The following is a 25,475-nucleotide window of genomic DNA, read 5'->3' on the forward strand; positions in this document are numbered from 1 at the left end:
ATGTTTACATGTTGTTGTTGTATGTAACAATCATTTATTTCTTAACAAAAAACAAAATGCCACGATTAGCTTCTCTCTATTTGCAAGCCAGCCTAGTAACAACTTAAACTGTTTGCTGTAAATGAATAAAACTTGAAAGTTGAAAACTTGAAACTTTTACAAGTTCCAAAATATTTACTAGAGGTGAATGCGGTCTGATGAATTTAAGGGCAAATGTTCGAAGTATCCTCTTACAAACCTCTCAAAAACCGAGTTCGACGTCGGTACTTTATAGTTCGGACCGAATTTTTCCGTAACTTTCAGTACGGACCGAGAAAATGAAGTTAGTAAGAAATTTATCATATCTCTGAGGTAATCAGGGGTGCGGGAAAGGTAACTAGTATAAGTTATAAGCTGAAGATTCAACTGCCACAAAGATTGCAGCGGCAAAATCGAAAAAACTATTAGTTGTTCTTGGCTTTTTCAAATAGTTGCTTGCAAGAATGAAAACGTTTTACACATTTATGTAACATAAACGAAAGGAAAAACTCGATAGAGAATATTCTATCAAAATTTCAAATTTAGCGGTCTGTAGATCGGTCCGTAATGTAGAATACAGCCCGATAAATCAGCCACCCACAGCCCGCGTGCTAACTTAGAGATATAATAAAAATGCATGTCTTTCGTACAGTTGCTAATTTTTTTTTTTTTAACTCTTTTGTTACAGACAAATAACAACATTTTTTTTAGTTTTGAAACAATTACAGTAATATGCATCTAACCGCAATAGCTATAGCTAACCGAGGCGGGTAGGATAGTTTACATCTAATTCCAATTAACCAATTATGACACTAAATACTATACAGGTTCAGTATATACAGGTTAACTTAGTACGGCGCTTAATTTAGAGGTTTATTAAAATATGGTTCCTTTAAATGTTTCTTATGTTGTCGGCAATTGCAGGGAAGAGGTTGTACTTACTCCTACTGCACAAAATTTCATCGCTGTTCAACTTGTTCTCGAGGTGATTCAGTATGTGGTTGGTGTGACAGCTTGAAAAAATGTATGCCGGGAACTCCAAAAGGACCTTATTCATATAACTGTCCTGACTGGTTTTACTATCATTGTTATACTGTCGGGTCCAGCAGTCGTTGCTCCCACACAATTCAGGTGAAAATTAAAATTCAAACTTTTTTTTCTCATGGCTAGACAACACTGAATGGTCTTGTGTAGGAGCCCCCATTAAGAGCCCATGGGGGCTCATGTGTTGTAGTTTTTCTTGTGGTTTCACTGTCGCAATTACCTGAACCTTTAAGGCCTGATTAGTATTGCGAGTTTCAAGCTGAACCGAAGTTTGGATCTGAGCGCTGATGCAAAATTTACCTTTCGCGGCCTCATTTATCGAGATACGAAATCACAGCCGATGCACATGCTCTTTTGGCCTATCTTAGCGTCCTTGGCAAGGCTAGAATATTCTGCATAGGTAAAAATTAATCTGTTAGGGGATGAAAGAGTTTGTCGCATTTCTGTGTATATTGATGACTGAGATTTGCTTTGTGGTTTGTTTTATCTTTTTCTTTGCTTTATCTTGCCAAATATATTGCAGAGAGTTGACTGTGCCAACAGACAGTGTAATTTAGCTCAAGATACAAGCGATAAGGAGACTTGTCAGAAATGCCATGACCTAGAAAATTGCTTTAATCATGTGGTAATTTTTTGTTGTACTCCTTGTTATTGCTCTAGAGTAGATGACAAATCCTGAATGTTCTATCTAAATAGACTGTTCCAAAAGCCCAGCTAAAATAAGTAATTGACTTCACAATAAATTAATGAAAGAATTGCTCCTTTCAATTTTTCATGGTGCTTGTCAGTGAATAAGCAAAACAGGTGTTAATGATGTAGTAAATTATTTGTGGTTCGGTTGTTGCTTTCTAGACCTACGTGTTTTTAAGTTCTTTGTTTGTCTGCCGGCTCGTCTTCCTAAACGTTCTCAATTTTTAATGTGATGTGGACTGAGGCAAAAACAGCTTCAAATCAAAAATTTTCTTGAGTAAAGGGTTAATCCCACGCTTCCAATTGATGACTTTTCTGCTACATGGACCAGTATGAACTTCATCTGAGACCTTACTCGAGATGGGACTGACGGGAATGGAAGACAGCCCCAATTTTGTCAACATCGATTCCAAACAATTCGGTCAATGTTTGAGGCAGAAATAACATTTTGAAGCCTATTAAAGGTACATTTAGTTAAAAGTAAATTGCTTTCACAGGTATCCCTGTGAGATAAGGCAAAATTGCTCATGCAATTTTTAGTCACACGCGCCTCTTCATTCTCTGAAACCAAATTTGGGTGGATGCCAAGTAAGCGTTTCCTTGACGAATTCGACTGCCGTGAAGTGAACCGGACGTTTGTCACGGAAACATTTGATTGACATCCAGCCAAATTTAGTTTTGAAAAATGAGAAAAAAGGTAGTGGGGCGGGAAGTGGGGGGGGGGGGGGGGGCGTATGGTGACTGATAACCGCTGTTAATCAGATATTAATATTAAAGTGAAGGTAACTCGTGAAATGTGCCTAAGTTAATTTGATTTTTCGTAGATCATTTACTTATTTTTGCCAATTACTTTGTTGGAGTTCTGTTGTTTAGATTGCAAGCAATGTGTTCTATCTTCTAGGAACAGAGGAAATGTAGAGCTTGGAATGAGACACAATGTCCTCTTGGCTTGCTAAAAGTCGATTACAAAGATACGAAGAGGATAGAAAATACTATGATTCGAAGCAATGTTAAGGTCATCAACCCTGACATCGCAACCATCTACCGATGTCCCACTTCTCCTGACATGGATGATAGAATGTCAGTATTTGTTGCGCCGAGGAGTCTAGGCATCAAGATTGGTGACGTGTTATCGAGTCCGCAGGCAGGCGGGTTGATGCACAAAGTCAATGAGACCACTAATACAGGCAGGAATTTTCATCATGCAATCTGATTATTAAAGTGCTGGGGTGGAAATCCTTTTAGTAGAGAGAGAGAGAGAGAGAGTTTAATTCCCGGTAATGGATTTGGGAAATGAACTTGGCCTTTAACCTTGTTCTCAGGGTCTCCCTTCTTCCTGTATCCTGGATGGAGTGTTAGGTCTGGTCGCGGGTGTCCCAAAATTTGGGACATGGTTAACAAAAGCTAAGATGACTGGTTTTTTTTTTATTACTCTAATATGTTATACTGTACATCATTATTTGAAGTTCAATACATTCACGATTGAGACTAAAATATTTACACAAAAATATAGACAGCTTTAGTTTTCTCTTTTTGATGTTTAGACCACTAGGACAATTTTTCCCTTTTATAATTTTGAAAGCTTAATTTGAGTATATTAATTATCTGACTGCGGAGAGCTATGAATGTACATATTGTAGATGTTTGAATAAAACGTTCAAGACAACATTGTGTGCTGAACGTATGTGGCGATAGCTAAGTGTAAACTGGTAAATAGACAGACATGACTTCGTCTTCTGCTTAATAGCAGTCATTCTTTTATGGCAAGCAGTTCTCAAGTTAAATGGAGCACTCTGATTTGCGTCTTCATATTTGTAGTACGGCCATCAAGCATTTCACCATCCCTTTTCAAAGACCTAACGTCTGGAATTCTTTGCCCACTGCAATCATAGTTTTTAGTCTTTTTCTAATTTCCTGTTTGAGAAAACAAATGGTAGCTTTTCTAATATGAATTAAGGTACTTAATTTTTCTCTTGGAGTCAATAAGCAATTCCTTTGCTAGTGTCACTTTTGTTCAGAAATGAACCTTATTAGATGCAAGCCCAATTTTGACATTCAAAACTAAGTGTCAATTCAAATCTAAGCCCTTCCTACTTCCTTCCAAAAATAAGGTAAGGGTAAAAGTAATCGTTATTTTCAGCCTAAGGTAATTGCAGCTGTTTATCCTTGCTTGAGGAGCAGCATTTGCTGGGGGATACTTTGTGACGTTAATTGTTTGTAGTCAAAGACACGAGTGATCTTTTTTCCAAAGGTGGCTCAGGGATACTCCTTTGCAGGAGTTAAACCTTCGACTTGTAGAAGCTCATGATCAGCCTCTAAACTAGGTTCACACAGAAGCCCATTATCCGGAGGTTCCTACGTATTGTACCCTTGAGTCAACCTTGTCCCGTGTGTCTATTTATTTTAAAACACCTTCGCGTTTCAGGTTTGCTGCATGTTACGTAATCAGTGGATGACTGCTTCTAAAAATAAGGAGATACGGGACAGGGCTGGCTGAGAGGGTTAATATCGAAGATGGAGGCTCCGGGTAATGGGCTCCTGGTACACATAATAATTGTGCTGTTAGACTGCTAGAACTAAAATTTCATTTGATTTTGGTTTTGATGTACATTTCTACTGTTTGATTTTTTTTTTCTTACTTTCAATCAACAAAAGGACCCTATACTATGATTCTTGGATTGGAAGCTGGGATTGAGGAACTTATTCAGTATGCTGATTTCACACAAAATGTGTCTGCAGTGGAGATTACTGACCAGGCTACAGTTGATGAGGAGCCATATCTGAATGATCTGTATGGTCTTATAGAGGGAAACGTCACTCTAAATAGTAGTGACCTTCATATTTTACAATCGGGTGAGTATTGGTGTCCCATACTACCTTGTAAGAACAAGATCTTTATTTGAGCATGGATCCACGATCTGCGAAGAATAAGTGGAACAATTACAGCTCGTTCAAACTAGCCTCTGGACGCCAGGCCTTTCAACATACAAACTCTGAGGGAGGGAGGGAGGGAAGGACAGAAAGAATAAATTTAATCAGGGTACGAACCCCATCCCAATCCCCAGTTTAGCCACCTCCATCAACAATATGGTAAACTATCTTTCATACCATGAGCAATCTCCATAATTCTGGTATCCAAATCCATCTTAGAAGAGGTATTGAGTGATTATTATTATTATTATTATTATTATTATTGTTGTTGTTGTTGTTGTTGTTGTTGTTATTATTATTATTATTATTATTATTATAAATAGATAAATAATAAAAGGAGCAATAAAAGGAGCAGGATGTCACGCCTTGCACGTCAAGACTTGAGCAGAGAATAGTGTCATCAGCGATTAAAATCTTTCAAGTATGCATCAAGTGGACCTTATTCAAACCCAGCCTAGTTTTGTCGCATCTTTGGTTAGTGACATACAAATCCAAGTTCTACGTGCTAAATTTCCGACTTCTTTAGTGTGAACTCTTTGTTCTGAGTGTGAGATAACAAACTAGTGACAAAACATACATGAACTAAGTACGCGACTTAGTAGTATGAAAACTTAAACCAACGAGTAATTTATCCGTAACAGGTTTACAAAAACGTTCCTGCAGTATTGCTTACCGTTTTGCCGGCACAATAACCCACGGTTTACATCCAAAAACCAGATTTCTACAAACATAACGGCTCAAACATAACGAGAACTTTCTCAGTTCATGGTTGAAATAGACAAAAGAAAATGACGGGAAGCTACAATGCAGAGGCGCGGCTACCTTTACAGTTTTCCGCTGACAGCTCAGGCAGCAGTCAAATAAACATTGTTCGGAAAAGTGTACTGTACTTATACAGCTGCAACCATCGCTTGATTTGGGGCATGCACAGCCGCCTTATTTTCGCTTTTCTGTATGAACAGATGTTAAAATTATTGTTTTAGTTCTGTTATCAACAACCATACTACTACAATGAAAGTCTTGTTGTCGTCTGAAGTTAAGAATTTTGAGGACGGAAATAAATCAAAATTTGGCCAGTTGTTTCGAGTCATTGGACATACAATCCTTTACAAAGGCTTGGGACACTTGAGCTAAAATGGCTTAAAAGTGAAGATGTGTTAAGACTCCTATGTGTTAAGTCCCCCTCCCCCTTTTCAGTGTTGATTGGGATCCTGGAAACGTTCAGAAATGCTGCAGTGTCTTTCAACATTGCTTGAGGGAGTCTGGGGGCTACACCTGAGAATACACTATGAGGGGAATTACTATAAAATATACAGTAAACCTTTAATGGAAGAGATTATTTTCGCTCATTGTTGAAGGTGTCCCAAGAAATTTGTTCAGGATTTTAGGATGTTAGCATTTCTTATGCTGGGCTCAGGCCGGCAGGTATATTGTACCTAAAGGCAAAAGTGGTGAAACGGGTTTTGCGCAGTTTTGACCTGAAAACCATAAACTTGCAAGTCAGCTCTTAATTTCACTTTTTATAAACAGACACACCAGTCTTCAAATGTGTTGGGCATCTTTACAAAGTTGGGGACGAATTGGTTCCAACACAGTTCCTGGTGATCAGCAAGGATCATGCATTTGTTGCAAAGCCGGAAGATGTCATTATTTCTACACACAGTCATGGTTTTATTGAGAAAGTGACCAAAGTGAGCCATGTATCAGATTTAATGTTCCTTGAGACTGAACTGGAGAGATGTACAGAAAATTCTACATGGGTGCAAAGGTATGTACTCAAGCAGGAACCCACGACACGATGTTCGTGTCACGGCATTTTCATACACCTATATATTTTTAGATTGAATTTTCCGCGAATGAGACTCCCATAGGAGCCCGATGACCAATCTTAGCGTCTTAGCGTCAACGAACTGGAACTGCCTTTGTGTTTTTTCGGAAAAAGTAGTCTAAAAATAGATCGGTCTGTAAAAATACCGTGACATAGGCCCATTATGGGAGTTGTAGGCTCTGGGTCATGGGTTCCTGACTCAAGACATCATTTTCTATCATTTTCCTTCTTTTACTGGCTCGGAAATCTCGCATATTTCAAGCAAGCTGACAAATAGGTATCTTTGGTGTAATAGAATTGACGTCAATCGTCCAGGGATGACGTGACACCACACCACTTTTTAAGCAGGTGAACTTTTGATCAGAAGTATAAAAACTAGAAGCATATTTTTTTGCATTCGTAAAAGGCTATACTCTGATAGCCGAGAGCTTATGTTTTTTAACCAGAGAACCTTTTTTACTTCAAGAAGTTTTTTTAATGAATAATATAATTGATATTGAATGTGTCTTCTGTATGAAATGAAAAACTGGGTGGTCTGACCTTATAAGGACGGGGGCATCTTAAAGATGTAATTAAAAAGTAAGTCAACATGCTCACTTAGGATTCACTAGTTGAAGTAAGGTAAAGTACACATATATTTGTCTACCCCCTTGGAAGACTGAATAATCAGACTGCATCGCCTACAGAGGGCACTTTCAACAGCCTATGCAGAAAATTATGGTTCGAATTTTCTGGGTACTGTTGTGATAGCAACAGTTGCTACAATGACATTGCTCTGTTTGTCCAAGTTAATGTTCTTGTTGACAGGACAAGCCCATGCAGCATGCTTGGCAGCAGCTTAGAGCTAGGTATTTGGGGAAGAGCAAAGAGGGGTATGTTATCGCTGCCTAGGAGCAGGTTTTGCGAACTAAGTTTTTTTGGCCACGATCGAGAAGGAAAGTGTGGGGCAATGTGGTGGAATCGGTTGGGCATGTGGTGGGTGGTTCTACTGGTTTGGCGGAGAGGGAGTTTGAGAGGAAGCATGGTGTACTGGGAGCTTTCTTGGAAGTATGGTGTAAAGTGTGCTGATATGTGGTATAAGATGGTTGTGGATGAGGTTATGGTGTCGGAGGATGGGAGTATGTGGAGATTTGGTGGATACGAGATTCGAGAAAACAGACAAGATGGAACATAATCGTTCAGACATTTACAGTGGTGGACTGAGCGGCTCAGGAGTGGGCGTTTGTCAGTTTCTTAGTGCCTTGGGATAGGAACGTTGAGACATAAGATGATGAGCAAATCACCAAGTACTCTCATCTGGCAAAGAAAATCAGGAAGATGCATCGGCTTTCAAAAAAGATTGGCCATTGGGGGTTGCTTGTTTGGGTGTGGTGTCTGGTGGGTTGGAGCGATTTTCGAAAGATCTTGGTTTTCTGAATGTGTTGGGAGGAATCCAGGCCTCCGCAGTCACTTGGATAACCCTAATCTTTTAGTAGAGCCGCCCCAGAACCGGGGCAGAGTTTACGCCTGTAAAGTTTGAAGACAATCTCCTTGCAGGTTGTTTTGATCACAGAAAGTCATGGATTATTATTATTATTATTATTATTATTATTATTATTATTATTATTATTATTATCACCCCCTGATTTATCACAGTTGTTAAGCAATGTTGGCAATGTTGTAAAGTCCCGTTTTATTACAATTTGTTTGAGGTAACAGGGAAAGAAAAAAAATTGTTTCCTTATTCCATTTCCTTGCAATGTTAAGTCGAAGTTGGGAGTAGTTATCAATCTTCCCCAATTATCATCATGGTCATCATCATCATCATCATTTATTTTTACTTAAAAAGTCGTTTTTCCCTCCTTCTAGGTTTAAAAGTCATCTTAGTGGAGACTTCCGCAATGACAATGTCACATGCACAGGTGGGGATAACAGCCTAAGCCTGATTACATTTGAGCCTGACAACGAGAAGCACAAGAATGTATCAGTAAATGATGTCATTGTAGGAAGGAACAGTAATCCCATTCTGGCCAAGGTAAAACTCGATTTCACTTTCAATTAACTTGTTTTCACACTCGAGCTTTTTTTCAATAGAGAATAGGAACGCATTGACCATAAGGCCCCTAGGGGTTACGCCGTCAACCTGTTCATAGAACTTGCCATTACATTGAAACAGCTGGTTTTTTGTTGCTATTTGCTGTAAGTCAACCAGATTGCCTTGCTGGAGTGACTTTGTGTGTTTCATTAAACTCTTTCTCAGCTAGGATATACAATGCCAGATATTCAAGGGTAACAGGATGGTAGAATTATTGACCAAGGTACAACTAACAGTTGTACGTACCTAACTATATTCTATTTAGACATGCTTCGCTCGTCAACTATAATAATTATACCTATAAGTTGAATTCCACAAGAGGCGTGTGGTTACAATAAAATGATCAAATCGAATAGAACCATTTACAGTGTATTAAAATGTGTTATACTTTCTATAAATCACCAGCTAATTCCATTCACTAAATGTATTTTGACTTTCTCCAACGTAAGACACGAGCAAAAATCAGATAAAAACGGGCACATTAATTTTATAGAAATTAGGAGGGTTTCGCAAAGTGTAGCAGGAAGCGAATTCCACAGTTTTTCTCCACTATAGCAAACCTTTTTTTAGATAACCAGTTTTGGGTAGTGGTATCTGCAGTGAGGTGGAGGAGCCGGTAAGTTTATAATGATTCGTCCCATCCGTACGTGCTGGTATTATTTTGCACCTACATGTACCTCAAGCAACTTCTTCATAAGATAGACCAGAAGTCTGGTGAATGATTACATCGTATATTCACTGATCTCAAGTAAGTGTGTGGTCTCTTTCCAAATTCCCTCACTGGGAATCTTTTGGTTAAGATAGTCCGTTTTCGGAATTTTAGTTCTCTTATCTCACTCATGTGTTCGAATTAACCAGAAATTGGTTGCACAACCACTTTCCTCGAACGGATCAAGCCAACGCAAAGGGAAAATAAAAGAGTATTGTTGCAATTATGAAATGTTAAAGATGACTTCATCTCAGGTTTTTCGAAACGTTCATGATCAAGAGCAGCTTTTCTGAGACTAGACGTATCCGTGCACAATTACTGAAATTGTGTGAGGATTTTTTTTCTCTACATCACAGATTTATCGATGTTAGAGATATCGTTTTTCTTTTATTCATTTCCAGGTCATCGAGATGAAAGCGAATGGAAATTATGTCTTGATTGAAGTCCTCCCTGTAACATTTATTGCGAATGGCACAGCTTTCACCTCTGTTAGATTTGACCAACTGAGAAAACAACATAGGCGGCAGAAGAGAGACATAGAGCATATGAAAAATGAGTTTCACCAAACATATACATTGCCCAGATGGAAAATTCCGGTGAGTGTTAAGGGAGTTAGTGTTCGACTGGACACTTTTAGTGTATGCAAAATGATATTGTTTGATATTATTGAGCCACCCCAAACGTGCGATGGATTATTGTGATGGACAGGGCTTTTCCAAAATATCCCACCATACGATTCTCGACTTTGAGGAACCTAGTCACTTTACCCTATGTCCAGAACAAAAATTAATACCAGGCGCTTCTTCAGGTAGCTTATAAATTATTACCTCCATTTTTTGATATAAGGTTCACCTTATTAGCCATGAGCTCAGTTAAAAAGTGCTTGCTCTAAGGAAACGAATGATACCCCTGTCTAGTATACCTTGTATGCCTCAGTAAAATCATCTGAACTCAATGATTTGACTTTTTCATGTGTTTAGCTGTTTGGTGGAAGTTATACAACAGTGCAAGTGACGATCAAAGTGAACGCTGACTTCACTCTTTCATTTGGCATACAGACGCGTAGAGATAAGAATGGCGATTTAGTATCTAGAGACCCATTATTCGGTATGGAGATAGGCGGCCAGATAATCTTTGAAGCGGATATGGAGACGGTTATAAAGAAAAGGTGAGGTGCATGTTTCGTTTGGCTAAGTAAGATGCTTAAATGAAGGAGGAAAATGATCCTTGCACTTATCTGGACAATTCAAGCTAAAATTATTTTCTCTGATAGACACCTAAAAATCCAGGTGGCTCTAACGGGATTCGAACCCATGACCTCTGTGATGCCAGCACAATGCTCTACCAACCGAGCTGTGAACCCACACTTCGCACTTATTTGGATAATTTAAGCTATGGTCTCTTTCTAGACACCTGAAAAAATCAGATGGCTCCAAGTTTATTTGAACCCATTACCTCTGTGATGTCGGTGCAATGCTCAACCAACTGGGCTACGAAGCCACACACTTTCTTTGGCTCAGCAAATGTTCCCGTGAAAGGACTTGATGAAAGAAATGTATATATCGAATCCCGTTGGAGCCGCTTGAATTTTTCATGTGTGCGAGGTTCATTTTTTCTCTTTCGTCTAACCAGTAATATGCCTATCTTGTTACGTTGCCTTTAAACAAATTGCCAAGTCTATGGATACTATTTTTACTTTGAACTCTGTCATTTTTATTTCTATACAAAGTATTCGCCATGTTATCTTGTACTTAGTTATGGCCACTAAATTGTAATAAATCTCTGGGTGAACCAGAAAGGTAGGTGCATGGTCACTGAGGTCCTTAATTAAGTGAATATAGGTTGTGTGAACCGTGACTTCCTCGAAAAATTGCAACGAACAGGTCACAAACAGGGCTTAACAGAGCACAGTGACTATATTTCGGGTGTCTTAGGCAATCCTTATATGTCATGGTTCAGGTAAATAGCCCAAATTTTTTCAACCTGTTAAAACTATAAAGTTGTCATCGTATTGCAAGGAAACAAACGAAGGATTACGTTTTTTCCGGTGTCCTTGAGGTGACTTCCTTCTTCCAGGGGTGAAATTTAGTGAAGAGGAATTAATAAGACTTCCAAAGTATTTAAAGTAAAATACGTCTCTTGAAAACCAAATAGGTTGTATTATCGCTTAGGTACTTTGAAGTTCTATTATACATCCGCTTTATTCCAAAATGGCCACCATTTTAGTATTCATTTGTTTGCTTTTAAATTAGCTCCGGTTGCCAGAGTCGTTCTTAAGCTAAAGATTCAAGGGAATATTTAGCCTTGAACAAGGCAACAAGGTCTCATTCGCAAGCAATCAAAACTTGCTCCTTAGAGATTAGCTAGACAAGCACCCATAATCAACTACAAGTTACTTCTATTTAATTGTGCTTCACAGATACATGAAAAACTAAAGACAGGACGTCATCAAAGGACGTCATTAATCAGAAGGACAAAAGAATTGGGCGTGCATAAATTAAGGGCAAGTTTGAACACGTAGCCCTAGCTCAACGTGAAACAACGCGTGCATCCATGTCGCAGAAGTTAGGGTCGAGCTAATGAGATGCAAGTAACGTACGTCCACGAGGGTTTTTACATCGATGAGAATGACAAAGAAGGGGGCGTGCATAAATTAGAGGCGAGTCTAAGCACGTAACCCTAGCTCTACGTGAAACAGCACGTGCAAATTTCGGCGGGGAAAATGTATTTTTTGTAAGGAGCGCGCGCGCGTTTATGCTTAGTTAGCATGTTACAACTTTAATTTTAATTTAGTCAGTCATTATTCTCACTTAACTTATTATACTTTATTTATTGCATAGTGTATCTTTAAATTATATTAAGTTTTTCTGAGTTATTTTCACAAATTTTCGCAATACCTTCCTAGATTAGCCTATGCTCTTTGCAGGTTAGTGTATCTTTTGTTACTTTAAATAGAACTGTATGTGTGCGTATCGTTTTGGCGGTTTAAATATACTGGCTTGGAGAGAGCTTCTTCCTGCTCTAGGGTTGACGAGTGAATGAGAAGTTACAGCGGAGCAAAGACATGACTTAGCTCAAGAAACCAATTGCAATCACACCACTCATCGAAAACCAATCAGTAACAACCATGACTTGATCGATAGCTAAGCAAAATTCCCAATGATGTCATCGACCCATCATACCTTGAGGGACAAATGTTTTGTGGGTTATAAAAGCGTCGTTTTCGCTCACTGTTTTTTTTTACGAGATTTCGTCATGTCTCAGAAGAACAAGTCTTACCAATTCGAAAACACACTCCACCATCCAAACCTCCTACCAAGAAGAAAACAGAAGTCACACAGACATGTCGAGGAAACAACGCTATGACCATTCTCAAAGAAATGGAGGACATAAAGGAATTCCCACCCTTGTCACCCATTCCACCCATACTCACCTTGCAAGTCTTTGAGGAGCCCTACCAACGAGGGGAAGTGTGGCAGCACAATGAACCTACCACCATCGATGAACTCATTGGGCAAATCCCCGATGATCCGCAGGTGGAAGTTGATGCGACATGCTCTTTTCACGTTTGTATGTTGGAGCACCCAACATCATGCAACGGCTTTACTTACGTGAAATGCCCAGAGTACCCGTGCGACTTCATGTTGCAAGCCAACAAGACATGCACCAGTACTTGCAATCGGAGGAGAAACAATGGCATCAACACCTTGTGATTAATACCGACACAAAAAACACTCCGAATGGCAAAAGATGTTGTGCTACTGCAATAAACCTTGCACTTTGAAACAGAGCAAAACTGAGAAGAACCTTGGACGCATGTATCTCAGCTGTTGGAGCCGCACATGCTCTTACTTCCAATAGTCGCACGCTCCCTGGAACCACAAGATCTTAGTCTTCACCCTAGGAGAAAGTGAGTCTGCCACTGCAACATCCTCGATACCCAGGCTTTCAACCACGCATGATGGCTTACCAAGCAAAGAAGAAACAAAACGCAGTGCCATTTCGACATCATCCGTTCAATCAAAGTTGAAGATCATTCGAGAACACACTTCAAGCACCATCAGCCTTTCAAATGACACTGTCACATGGCCCAGCGCCTATCTGATGGATGCTTTTCAAAGATCACATAAATTGTGATTGCTCAATACTGTAAATATATTCCAATTGGTTCCATGGTGCAATAAAAACAGAATGCAACCATTTGATTGATGTAGTTGTAGTTGTGAGTGAGAGTGAACGAATGTCGAAAAAGAGGGAGATCACGGCAATCACTGGGGGTGCTAAAGGCACCAATGCCTGGGCCACACGATGGACGGGGCAATGTGGGATGCATGTTATATGCATTCTCCCATAAAATCACCCTATCACCCGAGGGGTTGGGAAAGGATGGCGTCTCTGTTGTGGTGATGATCCTAAACTTGTTGACGTCTCAGCAGTTTGCCATCCGGGGGATTTTTCTTCTGACGTATCATGCATAAACATGATAAAGTGTAGCTCCTCGGAAACAGAAGCGGATAACGCCTGCCGAGCTGCCAACAAACGGCCACAGCGTACACACCCATCATCTTATAAAGTTAACGGGTTATTGCCACGCGATTATTGGATCATAAAGAAAGCTGATACTGTGTTCGCTTTTTTATATTTGCACAAACCAGCCAAGGATTAGCGGGTGTGGATGGTGGGACGAGGTGAGGCGTAGAGATGACACGCCTGATGCACAAGCCCTTGTATCCATATTCAATGACACCTAATCGTTGGTTTGAGTACGATGGTGTTGAGGAAACGTTTGGAGCCAGCTTCGAGCCCATTGTGTCATTGATGGATAAAACATGTGCCATCATCGGCAAGCGAAAAATGGAACCTAATACTGACCCGTGGTCAAGTTTACAGAACATGTTTTAGATTCACGATAAATGTTGGGAGAATAGAGCATAGTGTCAAAGGCTAATATTATATGTTAGTGTAAACTAAAACAGGGGATAGCGTTGAACGCGCGCGCTGATTGGCCTCTCAAACTCCGAATATCGTATCTATTCATCTCCGAGCAAGTCGCGCGGATTTTCCTCCCGAAAATGTTGTAAGTTTTGCGCGAATAAAAGAGTTAAAATCATCTTTTTGTGCTATATTATCTCACTGTTTTAGTATGTACTAAAACAACTATTCACCTCAGTGTCTGTGGGTAGTGGTGGAAATCCACCACTAGCCACCTCCACTTCGGTGAATAGTTGCTAATTATTGGTTGGTTTCATTCAACCATTCGAATGTCCAGATCCATGTATAAAAAGACCTTACCGTTTCACCAAAATAGACAGTTGACAGCATCAAGGATAAAAACAGACCATGAATGAGACACTGAGTTTAGAGGAGACCCATAGGACAAGGCAAATAAGGCATCGTCAGGCCTTTTACGTTGAACGGGAATTAAATGAAAAAGTCAAGGAATTGAGATAAGTGGATGATTGCATGAAGGAGAATGATATGCAAGGTCAATACCAAACAGTGCAGTACCTGGATAAGCATTGGAGCATTGGCCTATCTTCAAAAGATGTGACGGAAGCCAACAAAGACCAAATATAGCACCGTCTGTACGACAAATGATTCACAGCCAAGAAAAAGAGCAGACAGACTCTTTTGGTAAAAGGGGCACAGGTACGTTTGAACAAGAAACATCACCCATTTCAAAAAGGGTATTTCCCTGGGTAGACAAAAGAAGGTTTCGGTGATCCGCCATGTAGTGCCAGGGGTAGTACCCACCTACAAAGTACAAGAATGGGAAGGGAAATTTTTATCAGACAAGATTTGCAAGCGGTGACTGCACCAAATGACAGGCTCTTCTGCATAGAGAAGGTTTTACAACGCAAAGGAAAGCAGGTCAAAGTGTGTTGGCAATGATGATCTGAAAAATGTGACAGTTGGATCGAGGTGAAGGCCATTCGCAAGCGGAAAGGGTGAAAGAACCGTAAGTGATTTCTACGTAACCTTACCTGAATTTCCAGACAACTCACCATCCAGTTTTAAGGTCCGACTGCCCCAACGACTGACGTTGCCGGGGTGTAGTTGGCGAGTTGCCTTGAGCAGTATGTCTACGCCTGACACTGGAGTGAACCTGTACCATCTAGTACCAAAATACGCTTTTCTGATTTACACGACGCTAGTGAGGCCTGGGGATAGATCGGAGGTGCAAATCAACAGAGATCATCTCAAATGGTTGGTGGCTGGAGAAAGTTTCATGAAAGCCTGTGTTGATGTTCTCATCTAAAAGCTCCTAAGGATCCCTTTCAAGGGAGCAATTTTGTGGATGACACGGGAAAGTGTCTCTACATAACCTTTCGTTGGATTCAGCGAGGAAACGAACAAAACGTCCTGATTGACAATAAAAAGATCCAACTCCAAGGGATAGGGAGCACTCCAGAGATTTGGATCAATGGTACCTTAGCGTTGGGCGGTTGACAGAAACATGCAAGTTGGGCCGTAACCTATCTCGAGAGAACATAGATGACAGAGTGCCTGATCTGACAACCTCTAAGAGGTACCGTGACTTGCTGAATGAAGATGGAAATGGTGTGTTTTCGGCAAAGGAAAAATTTACCTTCGATTAAGCATGAATGGTAATTGGCGTTTCACAAACCTGAACCACGCCTTTCGAATGGTGGTGGGAGAGCCTTCTCGCGCCCTGCATGTGTACTGTGTTGTAGCGCAGAGCACCATCTTGGGAGGAATGAAGTCGGATTTATTGCGCGAAGTCTGGTACGAGAGATGAGGAAGAGGTGTGGTGTATTTGGAACCCAAGCACAAACAATTTCATCCCATGAGCGAAAACACCGACAAAACGTTGCAAAAGGAAGTAGCTGAAACAAACGGTGTCTTGGTAGCATGTTCTAAAAACAAAACTAACCCTACCTTGGTTACCCTGTATTTCATCCAAGATAAATAAAGCAGAACTGAGGGAATCACCTCCAGAACGAAACGGGTTAACATGCGAGGAGGAAGTCTCCCCGAAAGTGGGAGACGGATTATGAAAAACTCCATTGGAGATCGGGGCTCCTGCCAGGATCAACCTTGGACTACGAGCTGTTCCGACAGTGGACTTCGACGACCAACCCACAGATGACGTTGACCTTCGTTACGGGCAAGTCCTTGAATTTCTGCGCTTTTCCAGCACAAGATGTGGCTTTTCAAGGGTCTCGATGGGTGGGTTACTCCCTGCTCAACAACAGCAGCATTACACGCTGGGAATTCACTATTTCCGAAGACTAGCTACCGGTGCCAACAATGCTGGTTTGTATGCAGACGGACAAGTTACAGCAGCTGAAGCCAATCAATCGTCTACCCCCTTAACGCTGGTGTGTTTGCCGCTGTAGAGACAAATCTCTTGAAAGTGTTGACTTCCAAGTGTTTGGAGAAGGGATGGGTGCACCTAGTTTTGAAACCACATTTAAAACCTTTTCATACCGGAGGCGTGTTAGTTACCCGCATCGAAATCAAGCTGCGCATCACCTTTAACCGTCCCGAATTTTTTTTTTTTTTTTTTTTTACACAAAGATGACCAATAAGAAGAATCCAAGTATCCTGTGCCCGAATGATATCCAAGCCAAATTATATCTTTGTAGGCTGACCTTAAACCCTACCACTTACAAGGCGCTGACTAAACAAAGGCATAACAAAGGCATGCAGGCTTGGTACCCAACGATGAACATAGATGTACGAACATTTATGTTTGACGGGGAGAGCACCATGTTTAAGAAAACAGGTCTTTTTCAAGGCTGCGTGCCCGACCGTGTGATGGTGTGATTACTGTAAAGTCGCACCTACAACGAAAATTTAGTTCATTACCCACTTGTCTTCCAGACGTTTGGGGTGACACGCATTCATCAGATCATATGCGGAGAGGAATATCCATTCAAATCCTTGGAACTCAATCAGAATGGTAAGAAGAAAGATTTGTGGGGGTACCATCGCTTCCTGCAAGCAAGCTACCCTCTGGGTAACCACCAAGAAAGTATTTTGAAACCGGGGGATTGGAGGCACACTGGAATTGCACACTGTACCTGTTAAATAATGTAGCAGGAGGAGATGCAGATAGCCCCTTGCAAAACCCGCAACAGAAGGGCCATGTCACCCTGGGGATCAGTTTTGGGGCTCATCCTGGCCAAAATCTGACTGTGGTGGTCTGGGGCGAGTTTGAAAGGATGTTTGATACCAGTGGCACGGGCGTGGTTAATTACGATGTTTAAAATCCATTCATTCCGACCTTCCTGCATTAAATACAACGGCTTGCATCACCTTTGTAACAGTCTCATCGCGCACTGCTACGACAAGGATCGATGGAACTAGTATCCTTGACAGACCGACCGTTAACAGATTTGGCAAAACGCGACCCTGTATCGAGACACGTGTTTTGGGGCCTGTACCCTGAAATCAATTACCAACAGTCTACCGAATCGTCAAGAAACAAACTCATAGGGCTATTATTGTAAACACAAACCCTAGAGGAGAGCCTGCACGTCATTCTTTAGCTTTATGGACTTCGGGAGATAACTGCGAGATCTTGGACAGTTATTGGTTATGGGTCATTTGATGACTACGTTTCAAAATGAGTCTGAAGTAACCGATATAGCTACTATTTACATTTGATGTCACTTTGAACTCAGAAAAGCATTTGCTAAACATATTGAATCCTAGAACTTTTGCAGAACTCGAAACAACTTGGCATTTCGCGTCTAGCTAAAGTGCACAGTCTACACTGTAATCATGAGTGGAATGGAATGCAGCGAAAAGAGGAATTTTCCACTCCTGATTTACCTTTTAAATTTAAAAGTGAAAGGAAAAGAGTTGACCAAATTTGCAAGGCCTTTGAGCTCTGGGCGGGGAGGGGAGTTACCCTGTCCTTCAAATTGATAGATTCGAAACAGGACTATATTTTACTTTGTGATCAGTGTCTCTAATGCGTATGATACCATCATTGCTTTTTCAGCGTTGACTTCTTCAAAAGAACCCACCCGCTCCTCCACTCCCCAGTTCAACTTGGACCTGTATTTTGGATCCCAATTGGTAATGTGGGTGTTCCATGTGCTTTCTTCTTTACTGCGAGTTTAGTAAGCTCAATAAAGGCTGAGGTAAGACAGAAGGAACAACATATACTTTTATGTAGAAGGCTTGAAAATAATTGGACGAGATGACCCCTTATTTACAACTACCACTTATTTTTGAATCGCTCAAAGTGACATTGAACACCTCGTAACGATTTCATGATGCGTTATTGCCATTCTTATGCAATGAGTGCATTGTTCCAAACGACATGCCATTGACCGGACAAAGACCCAGCAGAAGGGAGCAAAAAGAAACAGTATATCTGAGCTAGGTGCCGATCCACAGTATCTAGGTCTTTGAAATAATGATGTCGATGATAAATATACGTAATTGCATGGGCCCGAGGGAAATTAAGGATAAATTTCACGCATATTTTCAAAATTTTCAAAATTTTCAAAATACAAGTGAAATTATCTGTTAATTGCACAAGGGCACATACTGATTAAGTGTTTAGGCAAGGGCAAAATTAACAAGAGAGGTCCGTTTAGTACCGGGACAAATGACAATTAACACGCTCCCATTCGGTTAAATTCAATTCAATAAATTGTTGCTGTCAACAGAAATAGCGCTTAAAATGTTCTTTATATGTGGACAAAAGAGTAGTCTAATCTGGAAGAAGATTCTCTTGTAACTTCTTTTGCTCTGGATAAGCGACTGTTAACTAATCAGGGTCAAGTGATCATGCCCTCTTGATTACCAAAAGTGCCTTCTTGATGAAGGAAAAACGCCCTCCATCTCACCCAATCAGCATTCATTAATTTTGCCCTGTATTTAATAATGACCTTTATTTGCATCAAGTCTTCTAGCACTGAAGGCACTAGAGCGGTTTTGAAATAAGTGTCGTAAAACCAAAACCAAAGTAATTACTTTGGCCAATCAAAAAGGATGGAGACAATCCAGTAAACCAATCAAGGCTCGAAGTAATTACAGATAGGCAACACAAAGCGAGAGAAAATGTGCGAGCACAAGCCTCAATTGGTTTTGTTTTTACTTCTGATTGGTTGCAAAAGTGGTGCGAGAACTTTGCACCAATCACTGAGTGAAGTAATGCAAAACCAAAGCAATTCGCTAATTACTTTCGACACACAATTGAAAACCGCTCTAATTGGAGACAGTGTACGTAGAAATCAAATCAAACATTGGTTTTTGAGGGGAAAAACGCCCCGGAGCAAAGTAGAGAGCCAACAAACTCAACCCACATATGATGCAGGGTCTGGGAATCGAATCTGGCCACATTGATGATCTCACCACTGTGATCTCACGTCTGCGCCAGCCCTACTCCCCAAAGGTTTCAAAAGGTTGGCCTATTGTTAATCTAATGATTATCCCTCTCTTTCGAGGATATTTGCTGTGTTTCCTTAAGTTTTGTAATAAAAAATGTAAGAGGCAGCGCAGAAGTGTTTTCTGAGCTGGGTCTAACGTGTGCAGACATTTTGTATGATCCCTTTTCACTCCTTAAATTCACTTCTACTCTGGTATCTATTTTCTAGGGAAAGGTGTCAATTCAAAGTACACTCACTGTGTCAGGTAAAACACGGTTGGGAGGACATTGCACTTTTTCAGGAGGTTGTCAGAAAATTCAACCTAGAGTGAGTGGGCGTTGTTTTCTTAGTTAATTGCTTTTTTAATGGAGCATTTGACGTGTCATTTTTGGCAATAAAGCATGAATGTGTTGATATAATAAAATTGGACAACGAGATGAGATATAAAATTCAAACAAAATAATTGTGTTACTTTTGCATTGGTATGGTTAGTGATTGGTTTAAAAGACCACTGTTCTATGATGTTCTTGTGGAAATTCTTTGAACTACGAGAGTCTTCTCCACTGTATGCCAGAGTAATTTATCTCCATCGAGCATTACTTTCTCTAATTAACACATATTGTAGGAGGCACTTCCCTTTGCCATTAATAGTATGGTACCAATCCCTTATATTTCCCTGTACGTGACATAGATGCATGAAGCCAAGCCTCTTGGTTTGATTTAAGAGAGATTCTTATTCTTCAAAAAAGAGGCCTCCAAAATATTCGGCCAACTGGAAAAAAAAAAAAAAAAAAAAGACTGGACGTTAATAATTGTGGGAGATGGAAATTATTTTTCAACTGGAATTCGATCAATATCGAGGTGATTTAATACAAAAGAACAATTTAAATAAAACGAAAAACGTTTCAAATTGTGACTACCATAACCTGCCCATTTGTTAAGGAAATCCTTGGAATTTGGAGTGAAATTCTTTTTTGGAAGTAAGGTCGTATCTGAAGAGCACTTTTTATTGTCGCTTTTGTGGCATAACTCTTTGATCCGGATTGGAAATGGGCCTGTCTTCCATAGAGAATGGTATACAAAGGGGATAATAAAGATAAGACATCTCTATGATAATTATTTAAACCTTCTTCCTTGGACTGATGTTCTAAATAAGTTTAACCTTCAAGTTCAGCCCCTTACTTACTTTGTAATAGTATCCGCAGTTAACCACCTCAGGAACAAAAGGAAATGCAAAAACATGACTGTTTGCTTAAAAAGTTCCTATAATGTGCGAAACCAACAAGACTTGTGTATAAAATGTTAATTTCATCTTAAATTAAGAAACCTCTTGCATGTCTTGCATGTCAGGAAAAATGGCATAAGGAAATAGTTTTTCCATCATGTGAAGAAATTAAAGTGAGGGAAAGTTATCAATCTGCTTTTCAGTTCACAAATAGCTCAAAGATTTTAACCTTTAATTTCAAGTTTTTACATCTTCGGTTGGCGACCAATGTGTTTCTAAAAAAGACAGGAGTTGTTGAAAACGAAAAGTGCTGTTTTGTCAGTCAGAAGCTGAAAGCTTTTAAAAATGTGAAAAAACCCAAGCTTTCTGGAATAGCATTTTTCCTGGCTTAATACCTATAACTTAACTAATGTCTTCTTTTACGTGGAGACTGCTCTTGCTCTGAGGCTGGATAAGTCTAAAAACCAACTTCAAACAAATTTTTGTCTGTTATATGTCAAATACTGTATCTGGTTATGGACAGGAAAACAAATGTGTCCAAATTCAAATGGTTTGCTGAGTTATCTCAAGCATATCTATATTGCCTTTTGCACCGTTTCTTTGATCTGTCTCCCTCTTTTCCCTTCGGTTTCATTGAAGGATGCCCCGAACCTCCCAAAGTTTTAATACATCCGAAAGCATTGTGAGTGAGCGAATCACTGTATAGCTTTGAACCCACTGAAGTGTTTCTATATAAACAAGTTGTGGATTAGCGTAGTGCACCAATGCGTAGTTCATTTCAAGTTCAGGATGTAGTGTAAAAGTAAATAATGTGTATAATAATAATAATAATAATAATAATAATAATAATAATAATAACAATAATAATAATGGTAACAGTAATAATAAATACTAAAATAATAATAATAAATTTGAAATATTAATAAATAATATTTTCTTTGGCCAATCTGTATGCCTTAATATCCAGCCTTAGTATATACTAAAACAATCGATAGCGTAGAATGGCGCGCTGATTGGATACTCAAATATATCCTAAAACCATATATCCTTTGCTATTCACCTCTGAGCAATTCGCGTGGAATTTGCTTTTGAAAATGTTGTAATCTTTTCAGTTATACATGATTTAAAATCGTCTTTGTGTGCTATATTATCTCACTGTTTTTAGTATATACACCACTAGCCACGTCCACATCGGTGAACAGTTGTTAAGTATGCATGAGATCTCTTAGTAATAATTAAGTAATAATTATTCTTAGTAATAATTTAATCGCTCCCCCAGCTTTCATAAACATAATACGCAATCTTCAGCTATGGGTAACTTTCACGTCAACGAATTATGCGTGAAAATATAGTCAAGTCATTAACAAATTTTGGCAATACGTTATGAAGCTCTGTGCATTCTTACTGGCATGCGCTTACAAAAGTGTCAAAACAAGAATTTGAAAATTCCTGTTTACAATTCTTGGAATAGGATGCGACGATGCCCTTCCATTAAGTCCATAATTTAGCAATCATAATTACTGTACCCTATAATTTTGTCCTATTTTGCAATCGCATTATCTATTTTTAGCTTCTTTTTATCTTGTATGTTCCTGTCATGAAGGTGATCGTTTCCACCTCCATTACAATGCACACCTCGATAAGTGTTTCCTACATGTGTGTAGTGAGCATTATAAAGTAATTATTTTAAAAGTAAACTTGAACTGTCACTTGAAAAGAAGGATTGCCAAAACAAAATAAAAAAGAAGACAACTTTCAAAATTTGTTATGTAACACGATATTCCTCATCTTCCTTGCAGTTTGATGTTGATTCAAATTTCAACATGGGAACGGTGGAAGCGCAAACGGGATGCTCTATTGAAGTACAAGTGTCTCCAAACCTTTCATTAAAAATGCCTACCAAACCAAAGTGGCTGCGAAAGGCTATAAAGAAAGTCAAACAACTGTGGAAAAAGGTTTTCTGTAAGTACATTCCGAAAAAAAATGGAACTCTTGATTAGCGCTTTTGCGTGGGCACCAGTCTTCCAAGTAGACAGCTTGGGGCTCCTTACAGCTAGACAATCACTTATCCAGGTCGACTATTAGAGTAGCTTACCAGAAAGTAAAGAACGTTTATGTGGCAGGGTCTTATATGTATATATATAGTTACAATTCAAGAACACAGAATAGAGTCAGGAAGGAGGCAACTCACTCAATGCATGATGCCGAAGCGGACACACTTTTTGATCAATTAAAATGGACTCAGCTGGCCAGTTGACGTGATTCCTCTATGGCTACTATGGTTTTCAGATCTCAGTGGCCTGGTGCCCAATTATCTCCAGGCAAGATTTGTAAACCATAGCAGTGTTATGAACTACTCATGAAGAGAATCTAATGATAATCTCGTTTTTCCACTTCCCCGCGCTGTCATAAAAACAGCTTCCTTTATAACAGGACAGTTGTTTGGAACAGCTTGCCAACAGTACTTTGGTGACCAAAATCCTTAATTTGTTCAAATCGGGAGATTTTAATTGAGTATACATGGAAAAGGAGGCATTTTTCCCATAGGCCATTAAATACCCCAATAAAAATGGTCAATAAAATATATAGGTATTCTCTAGCATATTTTATTACATAGTGTTCTGAAAATTATTGCTCTGTATTTATAGTTTTTGTCTATTGATTTCTTTTTTATTACGTCCTGATGTTTCTAACTCGGTTTAAGTAAAGTTAAATTTAGGATTTAGACGATCAAAGAGAGTTAAGCTGCAATGGACCATCCAATAAGGCAAATTTAAACAACAAATTAACTCGAGGTTTGAGCTTCCGGTGTTAGTGGTTTTCCAGTTCCACCTCCATAATGAGCGAAAGGCTTGCTTTCTGTCGAGTTAGCCCGCTTTAGAGATGTTTAGGAGTCAGGATAGCATACTGATAATCAACCATGCTTCCTATCACTGCAATCGAATGTGGACTGGGTTTTGATTTTATTTTCTCCGGGTGCTCTGGTTTTCCTCCCTCATTGAAAATCAGCTCCCATCTAATGACATGTGTCTTATTGGCTGTGCTCCTTAGGACCGTTCTGAAAACTATTTACGTTACTGAAATCTTTCCAATAAAACATGAAATGTTTTCAAATTTAACGATTTCATTTTTTGATTGCTTTTTACGTCCCTCAACTCGCTTTCGCCCTTCATCCACCACCACTGTCCTTCACATTGCTTGACAACCAGATATGGTGTAATGCTACTCTCTGGTTTGAAGAAATTTGAGTGTGGCTTCAAATATTGTTATTTAAAGACCATTGTATTTGAAAAGTTTTAAGGCTCCTGTTTTGTGTCTTCATCAGGGGTGCCGATTTTCTGAAAACAGAAAGGGTGCGGCAATAACAGTAATTAACATCTTTCTCTTTTAATAGAGTGGTTGTCAATTGAGTAACGAAAGTAATTAGCAAATTGCTTTGGTTTTGCATTACTTCACTCAGTGGTTGGTTCAAAGTTCTCGCGCCACTTTTTCAACCAATCAGAAAAGAAACCAAAACCAATCGTGGCTCGCGCTTGCACATTTTCCTGCACTTTGTGTCGGTTACGTGTAATTACTTCAAGTTTTGATTGGTTTACTAGATTGTCTCGTCCTTTTTGATTGGCCGAAGTAATTGGGTCTACGGTTGGCTCAGTGGGCTGCCATTGTTCCCCGAATGGCGTCCAATGTTAAGTCCCGTTGGGCTGGGTTAGTTACTCGATGGGTGACCATCTAGTGATGACCATTGCCGCTCCAAAAGTTCACTCAGCTTTCCATCCTTTCGTGGTGGGTAAAATGAGTACCAGTACTACTGGGGACAAGTTGTGTCTTCAACGGGATAGGAGTTGCGCCCACCCCTGCCATGATTTGCGGTAGATGCCGCAAGTTATGGTAGAAGCATTGTAAAAGGAGCCTTCGGGTTGCCTTCGACTGCGGTCGACCACTTGTCTTGTCTTTGAAATAATTACTCTGGTTTTGGTTACACTCGATTGAAATTCGCTCTATGATGCAAATAGGTGTCGGGTAAAAGGTCTCCATAGTCACGCTAAGCTTTCTTTCTTTTTTTGCTTTTGGCAGTTGGTTTCAAGAGCAAAACTAAACAGAAAAAATCAGATTGGTCACTTATCCAACTAAGTATTGAGACTCCTTTTGGGATGAGGGCAAAACTGACATTGTGCAGTTCTTACTGTGCTGGAAAAGATGAGCTACTGTTTCACGCAGGATTCTCCGAAGTAGTTGGAAAACTACTTGTTGGTTTTACTTCAAAGAAACACGAGATCGTAGCTGCAAGATGGCCGTTGAATTGGGACATAACAAAACGGTGAGTAAAAATGTTTATACGAGTTTGAGGGTTTGCCAAGGAGGTGCTGGTTACGTTTTTTCAAGTTATTCAATGAAGATCTTTGTAAAAACCAATAGATCATACTGATTCCATTATCAACATACACTAAACTAAATAGCTAATGCGTTTTCAGCTAAGATATAAGTCTAAAACTGGCATGATTACAAAGGTTGATTTGCCAGTTACAATTTTTGAACAAATTGAATCTTATATGACATAAAGTGTCACCTTCGGAAAAACTAACATTTCCTGCACCAAGTAACTT

At 39.6% G+C, this 25,475-nt stretch overlaps 1 protein-coding gene across 1 annotated transcript in view; it reads left to right on the forward strand.

Annotated features, from left to right (window-relative positions):
• LOC138010136 (uncharacterized) overlaps positions 1-25,475 on the forward strand; it is a 128,425-nt gene that overhangs the window by 78,716 nt on the left and 24,234 nt on the right. The window contains exons 16-27 of the mRNA XM_068857084.1: positions 943-1,149; positions 1,586-1,687; positions 2,654-2,939; positions 4,408-4,605; positions 6,214-6,451; positions 8,360-8,525; positions 9,696-9,890; positions 10,275-10,462; positions 18,269-18,410; positions 19,875-19,973; positions 22,671-22,833; positions 24,946-25,189. Coding sequence (XP_068713185.1) covers positions 943-1,149; positions 1,586-1,687; positions 2,654-2,939; positions 4,408-4,605; positions 6,214-6,451; positions 8,360-8,525; positions 9,696-9,890; positions 10,275-10,462; positions 18,269-18,410; positions 19,875-19,973; positions 22,671-22,833; positions 24,946-25,189 — 2,228 coding nt within the window. The remainder of the gene's footprint in view (positions 1-942; positions 1,150-1,585; positions 1,688-2,653; positions 2,940-4,407; positions 4,606-6,213; positions 6,452-8,359; positions 8,526-9,695; positions 9,891-10,274; positions 10,463-18,268; positions 18,411-19,874; positions 19,974-22,670; positions 22,834-24,945; positions 25,190-25,475) is intronic.

The sequence above is a fragment of the Montipora foliosa genome, chromosome 7 (assembly GCF_036669935.1).
Source record: "Montipora foliosa isolate CH-2021 chromosome 7, ASM3666993v2, whole genome shotgun sequence".
NCBI lineage: Eukaryota > Metazoa > Cnidaria > Anthozoa > Scleractinia > Acroporidae > Montipora > Montipora foliosa.